The 8,966-nt window shown below is 40.7% G+C and overlaps 1 protein-coding gene across 1 annotated transcript; it reads left to right on the top strand.

Annotated features, from left to right (window-relative positions):
* Positions 1-968: 968 nt before the first annotated feature.
* On the top strand, positions 969-7,573 carry swap70a (switching B cell complex subunit SWAP70a). Its single transcript, XM_037455067.2, has 12 exons — positions 969-1,258; positions 1,855-1,995; positions 2,806-2,979; positions 3,051-3,275; positions 3,365-3,511; positions 3,742-3,850; positions 3,967-4,148; positions 5,050-5,157; positions 5,679-5,845; positions 6,170-6,368; positions 6,535-6,631; positions 7,064-7,573. Exons 1-12 carry the CDS (start codon positions 1,163-1,165, stop codon positions 7,180-7,182), a joined length of 1,764 nt encoding a protein of 587 aa, XP_037310964.2. The 5' UTR covers positions 969-1,162; the 3' UTR covers positions 7,183-7,573.
* Positions 7,574-8,966: the final 1,393 nt, after the last annotated feature.

Genomic DNA, 8,966 nt, shown 5'->3' on the forward strand with positions numbered 1-8,966 from the left:
CACCGGATAACTTGCCCTACGTTACGCACGGGGCCTCAAATAGAAAGGAAGGTGACCCCCCTGCTGGTTAACCTCATTCCCAAAAAGTATTTTTGACTGATTTTCTCTACAACGAAACCGTCAAATTCCCGCATTTAAGAGTATTATTTATTAAAAAAAAATATGACACTTTTGAGATCATAATGCAAAATAAAGAAGCTGAACAACAGCAACGAAGAAAACGGATCTCCAGTTACTTGATAATTTGAGTCGCTTATAGTTTAGTTCTGGAGTTTATCGTTTTGTCAGTCAAACGTTGTCACCCTTGAGAAGGTGATGGTAAAATGTCCTACGTTGTGTTGGAGCCATTGTTGAATATGGCAATGTAAAAGAAATTAAATAAAAATCCAGGCTTTTTTTATTTTTTTTCGTGGGTTTAAATTGGAAAAAGTCAAGATATCAAGCAATCTCAATTGAAACATTCATTGTTAACAAATTGTTGTGTTTGTTTGTTTTCTATGGGCTATTGACAATCTGCAAAGACTGTCGACAATTACATCCTTTAAGAGGTTCTTCTTCCCTGATCGTTTAAAGGAGAGTCGCAAGCATCATATCCATTCACTGTTTTATGCTTAACATATTTAATGTATACATATAATCTAAATCTAAAAGGGCTGTAAAAATATTGTCACATTGGTCAGGGCACTGTGAATTCCACATTTAAATGTAATTAACTTTATGTATCTGTGATTTTATGCTCAGGGTAAGGGCGATATTATAACTAATCAGTAAGTAAAATCTTACTTCTACAAAAGAAACGTATAATAAACTAAAATGCGAAAAACATTTTTGATACCAAACGTGAAAATAGTGCAACTGGAGCTAGTTAATTTATGCATATTTGTTACAGATGCATTGACATGTAGCATTTAGATCAAAGCGCAGCCAACTTTGAACAGCTTCCTTGAGGTTTTGAATAGATGAAAACAGCTCACATGGATTGGTTGTGTCAGAGTTTGCATGAGGAAAAGAAACTGATCCCAAACGCATCGTGGCGCAATCATCACGCGTCTCTGCGCTGTGCCGCCACCTATGATTGTGCGTGAGAGGCGCGCATGAGACCACACACAAGGACGCACAGTTGAGAGACGGAGCTCCTCTGGTGCTGCTGACGAGGGACAAAATGTGGCTTCGAGACGAGCTTTTGAAATCCATTTGGCACGCGTTCACGGCCCTGGACGTGGATCATCGTGGAAAAGTTTCCAAATCTCAGTTGAAGGTGTGTTTCAGTTCTCTTTCATTGTTGTAGTGTGTTTTTTAAGAAGTTCATATGCCTCTTCCATTTACTGTATACATCACCGTGATTCCGCGCTGTTAGTTGTTGAATGACCTACACTTCATCAGCGCGCAATGGCTTTCCTCGCTTGACGCGAGGGCTTTTTCCATCCAAAATGTTTTACAAGTAAAATAACGTGTTAAAAATGTGTTGTAATATGTTATTTTACTTGTAATTTTTTTTACAAGAGTTGTTTTCTGAAGTTGAATTGATAAAATCTCCCGAATGTCACTTCTTTTCCTCTCACTGTGAGGTCAGACCTGTTTTTGTGTATAATCATGATACAATGGTTTTAATTTACTTTAGTTGAAGGGGCGAGCTCTCACCTTCCAGAACATAAGTAATGCTTGACTGGTGATGCATGTAGAAGATGTGAAAATCTGTAAACCGTGAAACCAATGTTAAGTTTCATTTTCAACTTGCCCATAAGTATAAATAAATATATCCATTTAGTATAGTAATGTGCTTCTACGACATACCCTTCACCTGCTTCATCTTTTGCTATTGTGTCACTCACATGGAATATTGTGTCTTGATAGGTGCTTTCCCACAGCCTGTGCACAGTGATGAAGATCCCTCATAACCCGGTGGCCCTTGAAGAGCATTTCAAAGATGACAATAAAGGGCCTCTGTCCAACCAAGGGTACATGCCTTACCTCAACAGGTTTATTCTAGACAAGGTGGGGACAAATATGTTGGAATAGTTGTGTAAGAATGTGAGAGTACTGGGTTTTTAATCCAGTCGACACGTTGTCATTTGCAAAAATTATATCCAGGGCAGAAAATTGTTTTTCTGTGTCTCTGTACCAAAGCTGTGTAGTTTTTAAGAATAGTTTCTACTGCCCTCATTATTAGTAGCTGACCATAAATCAGTTATAGTGTACTTCATTCCAGAAGTAAGGAGGATTACATAATATTCAGCCCAACAGTGAATTAAGTTGGTAAGAATGGTATAAGCAGCCCATTAGCTTACTGTTTGTCAGTTAGCATTGTGGTTATCTTAGTTAGCAGGTAATTGACTACAGGAGAACATTTAATCAACAGTCATGCAAAAAAAAAGTAACCACCGATCTCTAAAAAGGACATTTGTGTTTTTTCATAAAAGAGGCCTTGTGTCTACATTCAGAGATTATTCTTCAATTTAAAGCTATTACACATTTAGGTAAAATGGCTAGCATCCATATACACTCTCTTTTTACCCTGTAGCCATGTGAGGCTCTACAAACATGTCGTTAGAAGTCTCTTGTCTGTCGGTAAGCTACTTTAGTTTCATTCTTTTTACTTGGAAGCTGTTTTCTTGCCTTTCTCTCGTGGGTTCTGACTTGAATAAAAATGAGGCGTTTAATTGCATCAGGTCTGTACTTCATATCCTGCAGACTGGATGTTTTGAAAGGAGACCAACACCGGCCTCCTGCTTAGCATTTGTAAACACGCTGGCCTCACTGGTGCTGACCAGTTGGAATTGACTGTATGGTGCATTTTGTTCCCAGGTGCAGGAGGAATTTGATGTGGTGGAATTCAACAAGATATGCTGGCTACTGTGTTACAAGAAAAATATCAGCACTAAGCATCTCCTCTTCTCAGAAGACAAAGCTTTCAAAGTCTGGTGCATTTTCAACTTTTTGTCCGAAGACAAATACCCACTCGTCATCGTTATGGAAGAGGTGAGGAAGATCCTTCCAGTGGTTTTCTGTGGGGTTGCACGGGTTTAAAGCTCTTTTTTTTTCCTCCCCAGATTGAGTACTTCCTGCAAAGGCTGACGGAGGCTATGGGGATTGGATGGAATGAGGAGAAGTTTGCAGATTACAAGCTGCAGCTCAAAACAAATAACTGCCTGACCGCCTGGGAGCTGATTGAACTGGTGGGGATGGGATACTTCAGCCAGGGCATCAACCTCCAGACCCTGTCCATGGGTATCACTGAAGTCTTCCAGGAACTCATTCTGGATGTTCTCAAGCAGGTCAGATAAGACATTTACTTGTGAGTACAGTGTGCATGGGCACCCCATAATGTCACATGTTTTGCTTACGTCCACACGGTGTTTCAAAGGAATACATGATGAAAAAGGGACACAAAAGGAAGAACTGGACAGAGCGCTGGTTTGTTCTTCGACCCCACTCACTGTCATACTACGTCTGTGAGGATCTTCTTGAGAAGAAGGGAGACATAATTCTGGACCGAACCTGCTGTGTGGAGGTGTGTTCTCGTATATAAGAATATATAAGTATGCATGACAGGTAAGTCATGCTGTTACGCGGAATTGACAATCATTTGACTTGACTTACTGTGTAACTGATATTTCCTGAAGGATTTTGTTTAGTTCCGAAATACAATTAGCATTGTGTCAGCCACAATGAATAATGTCAGAATTTAGGTACCAAAGGCCTTCAGGGCTATAATGTATAAAACCAAATTCTCTCCTCCAGTCGCTGCCAGATAAAGAAGGGAAGAAATGCCTCTTCATTATCAAGTGCAAGGATAAAAGCTTTGAGATTAGTGCATCAGATAAAAAGAAGAAGCAGGAATGGCTTCAAGGTAAAACGTTGTCATCCTCCTCTTCTTCACATAATCATCACTTTATTTTCCTCATCTTCGTCCCTTGTAATTTCTGATTGTCGTACTCTCTCAATCTGGCTGCGGGTTGGCGGCAGCTATTCAAACATGCATCCAGCAGCTGAGGCTGGGCCTGTCGTCTCCTCACCGCGAAGCCCGGCTGCGGCGCAAGGAGCTGCGGCAGAGGCAGCAGGCGGAGGAACACGACGTGACCGAGAGGATGAGGCGGCTGCAGGTGGTCAACGAGAACAAACAGAGGCAGCTGGAGGGTATGAGGAAGGTACGTGTCCAGGCTCGACTTCAAACTTAAAAACTCAAGGAGGCTCCCACATCCTTTTGGGTCCGGAAACCATTTGCATAACCCGATAGTTACACAGGAGTCGTTGTCAAATCATACAACGACAAATCAGTCACTTCCGCCTAAGACGGCAAGAATATTTTCTCTACAACAGGAAGTCCCACCGATAATTCTCTGTTATATTTCTTTTCATCTAAGCAAGCACAGAGAAAAACCTTTGGAAGAGAACAAAGGGATGTAGTGCACACAATCATTTAGAGTTATATTCTGTAAACACATAACAATGCAAACTACTGCCGATGGGGTTTAATAAGAAATATCATGAGGAAACACATCAAACAAAAGTAAAATGACATGCTTTGGAGTTATAGTGGGTTAGTCAATATAGTACATCTTCAAAGCAAAATCGGAGACATACTAAATCTGAAGTTGTTTGCCACATATTGTGGTTTAATATAAAATAAATTGAAAAACAAAACTACGCAAGCAGAACATTCATGTTAAAAAGGGAAGTAAAACCTTTTATGCAAAGAAAGCATTTATCAGTCAGAGTCACCTGCAGAGGAACAGGGATGTGACCTGAATTGCCTCGGAGCAGCAGATTGTAGATGGCCTCTCTCACTTCTCCATTTTCCCTGCCAAATGTTTTTTCTTTAAATGTTAAACACATGTATCTTTACATTTCCAACTACTGATCATCTTTAAAGTTCCAAAATCATTTTTTATCAATGGATCTTTATATATAAGACTACAAAGAAAATAGTATTTTTCAATTAAATTATTCTTGACCTAGAAATGCACACTGAACCTTTCTGAGCACTGTAAGTTTCTTCTTCCCCTAAAATAGTATAACAACATCTCTTTCCTGTTTTCTGCTCGACAGAAAATAGAAGAGGCTGCAGCTGAAGCAGCAATGGAGGATCACAGGAGGAGGCAGACTGAGTTAGAACTGCAGGATCGTCACAGACTGGACCTGGAAAGAGAAAAAATGGTAACCACAGGGCCCCAGTCTGCCTCCCACAAACGCTGCTCCTTTGTCCCGATCACGTGGGCTGTTGACACTGTTGCATATGTGGTGACACATTGTCGCTAGAAAGTTCAGAGAGAGAGAGAGAGAGCTAATTCTTGTAGTCTTTTGTTTTCTGATCCAGTCACTGTTTGTGGCTCCTTTCTTCCAGGAAACACCCGCTAAAAACGCTCAAATGTCACATCCCATGATATTGAGTCATCTTTTGTCTGAGTGTCACACGCACAAACATATTAATCCCTCCCCTTAAACCAGTGACTAAACAGAAAAAAATCCCTTTATGAGATGTAAAAACATTTTATTGTTTGCTCGGATGAGGCTCATTATCACTTATTATCACATACTGTAAGTGGATGTTCATTCTGCTAGAATACAGCAATGTCACATTACAGCATCAGATGTGAAAGATTGAAACTGTTACGCAGTTTATTGCTCGGTTCAAGAGTCGAGGGTTTAACAACGTGTGTGTGTGTCGACTCGATCAGGTGCGTCAGCAGATGGAGGAGCAGGTGGCTCAGAAATCCTGTGAGCTGGAGCAGTACCTGGAGCGCGTCCGGGAGCTGGAGGACATGTACCACCGACTGGAGGGGGCCTTAGAGGACGAGAGGCAGGCCAAGCAGGACGAGGAGGCCATGCGCAAGCTGCAGGCCAGGTCTCAGATACACACACACACACACAAACACACAATGAACAGTCTGACTACAGTGTTTGTTCTGCAAAGTCAATTTCTAGATGTAATCGAACATTTTATTGGTTGGATTTTTTATTAAATCTCAACAAAAATAGAGAGTCCTTTACAATATAGCACAATGACGTTCAGTGAACAACATCACGGATACACAACCTTGATAAATGATTGAGCGAAACACCCTCACAGTCATGACTGTATTTTGATGTTTCTCTTATTTGAGATTTGGACTTGAGTAGGTGAAACAGAGCACACGTGTATCCAGCGTGGCCGTGTATTCCCCAACAGGCTGCTGGAGGAGGAGGCAGCAAAGAGGGCGGAGCTGGAGCAGATCCACCTGCAGCAGCAGAGGGCGCTATCCCAGACCGAGGCTGAGAAGCGGGAGCTGGAGGCCGAGCAGCGGGCCAAGGAGAGGGAGCTGCAGGCAGCCATGCTGCAGCTGGAGAGTCTGGAGAGGGAGCGGCACGGAGCCCTGGAGCAGTACGAGGTCAGGTCACACATGTGGAGGTTAACATTCATCTGAAAACCCTGGCAGAGGCTTTATTAGTCCGGGTCGGAAACGGTCTCCTTAGCATCAGAAATAGTTGTGTTTTATGTTTTTCAACAGTTTGAGTCCCTGGTATTAATATTTGTATTTCTTTATGTTCTTACAGAAGGTGTCAAGGAAGCTTGAACGAGCAGCTACCAAGACCAAGACTTGGAAGGACAAGGTGGCCCAACATGAGGGGCTGGTGCGTCTCATCCAGCCAGGTAGACAGGAACATTGATTGTTTCATAAATCAACATTGTATCTGACCCTGTATTTACCTGTAAGTCGAAGCGAGGTTCACCAAATGACCAGATGTATTTGGACAAAGCTTCTTTTTCTAACATGACAATGAGCCCCGTGCACAAAGCGAGGTCCAGAAGTAAATGTTTACCCACAATAACATTTTATCAAAAGAGTGGAGGTTGTTATAGATGAAGATTAATGCCCTTCGTTTTGGAATAAATTCCTTTCACCACGTAGGGTGATCTGCAACCTAAGAGCATGGACAACCCAAGACTTCACACCCCAATGCTCTGCTTTCTGAACAGATTATTATTGAACACATCAAATATTAGTAAAGCTAAATGAGTGATTTGATTATGCCCATCTTGCACAAAGGCATTTGATTATTTTTCTTTAATCCGTTCTTTTAGGTCACAAAGGACCTCAGAGGATCACTAACTGGGGTCCGGCTTCATTCACCGATGCCGAGCTGGAGTTGAGGAAGAAGTCGTGGCAGGAGAGTAAAAACCAGGGGGCTGCGGCTCAGTGAAAACTCTGAGCGGCCTCATCGGAGGTCTGGAGAGGTTTAACAACATGAATTTACCTTGCCATGTGAATTGATTTAGTGAAAAAGAAAATGAGCTGTGACTAACTGCATCAGTTTAGGGTTCATAATGAAGCAATAGAAAATAGATTGACAAAATAATCTTGAATCACTTACATTTTAGATTCTTAGCAGATGCCGTTTGCTCGGCAGTCTTAGATATGATGATCGTTGACCATCAGTGGACCTTAAATTTAGAATATTTTAGGCTAAAAATATTACTACTTTTAGTTGTGCAACAGTAGATTACATTAGACTCCAGTTTGGTTTATTAGCTTATTTGAGTCTGGTGAAGTCATTACTAAGATGATTAAAAATAAAACTCACCCTATTTTTTTATGAAAATTGATGGCTGTTTTAATTTCTGAGATCCTTGCACCTAAATGTGTCCAAAAGCATCAGGCTTTCTCCATTTTTTACTTTTTTTTGGATGGTTTAGTCAAGACTTTGCTTTCATCACGACACTACTACGTTATGACAAAGAGCGTCCAGCAGGTGTCACTATATGACAAGGATCCTCCTTTAATGAAGCCACACACGCTCACAATGTTTCTTTAATTCATTCCTTTGCATGAACTACTTTCTTTTAAGATGCTTTAGGAGCGCCAGTGTCTCTCTAACAAAAGGTCATGATATATTTTCCACATGGAAGTCTGTTGTTATTTTGACCAAAATCATTAGTTCATCTCCCCACCATGTCAATGGTACTTAACCCCAAAATAGTCCTATCTGGGACCTACATCATAAAAAATAGGTCAAATATTCACATTTCATTTTTTTAAAGCGGATATTTAGTTCTATCAAGTTTGTTGGGCAATATATTAAGTCAATGATGACTCTGATGATAATAATAATGATAATGATGATAATGATAATGGATAATTTTTCTACACTGACAACTTTTTTTTGTAGAATTATTGTTACCCGGATCGGTGCACCTTTATTGACCTGCTGCCTGTCTGTATGGCGAGTCTGTATGTCGTCTAATATGACTTCATTGTTCCAGTTACCTCTAAAGCAGATGAATCGCACTTGATGCACATGACTTGCAGCACGACGGCTCCGTTTTGCTGCGTCTGTGTCAAAACAAATGAGTTATGTGCAACAAAGGACCACTGTTCTCGCCGGTACACCTGACCTTTTTCTTCTTCTCCACCCACGTTTTAGGAAAAAAAATAGATGCAACGTCATTGGAACTGGGTGAAACTTGTCTTGTGTCTGCACAATGAGTGTCTTCATTTCTGATGTAAAAAACTCTGAAGACTCAACTCCAAAAAGTTGAGTTTATGTTGAGTTCAGAGTTGTCAGAGCAGGAAATCAGATAGGAACCTGCATTCATCAGTGATCTAAAAGACATGCAGATCCCTATGCTGATGGGTCACTGATAAGATCAGAAATAGAGACACAAATCTCTTGGCAAATACTGTAACTGTGAATGTTTTTTTTTAACCTTTGTAAGAGATGTTATTGCTTCTACTTTAATGGACGTCTTTGTCCACATTACTTACAGTTCTTTAACATTTGACACATTCAATTTAGGACTATTCAAATATATTAGAACAAACAGTTGCATTGATTGTAGCTGTATTTGTCTTCAAAAGTTAATGTGCTGGATGTTAAAACCATTTGCTGTTCACACTTATTCTATTGGAGATATTTATATCCCAGTAAGAAGACCATTGTGCCTTTCTTTTGTAAAGACTATTGTACAATCCTACCCAACATTCCCC

This window comes from Pungitius pungitius, chromosome 4 (assembly GCF_949316345.1).
Source record: "Pungitius pungitius chromosome 4, fPunPun2.1, whole genome shotgun sequence".
Taxonomy (NCBI): Eukaryota; Metazoa; Chordata; class Actinopteri; order Perciformes; family Gasterosteidae; genus Pungitius; species Pungitius pungitius.

Coding starts and splice junctions, on each gene's coding strand:
- swap70a (XM_037455067.2), top strand. CDS start 1,163: ATGTGGCTTCGAGACGAGCTTTTGAAATCCATTTGGCACGCGTTCACG. Junction 5,158..5,678: donor ACCTGGAAAGAGAAAAAATG/GTAACCACAGGG, acceptor CGACTCGATCAG/GTGCGTCAGCAGATGGAGGA. Junction 5,846..6,169: donor ATGCGCAAGCTGCAGGCCAG/GTCTCAGATACA, acceptor ATTCCCCAACAG/GCTGCTGGAGGAGGAGGCAG.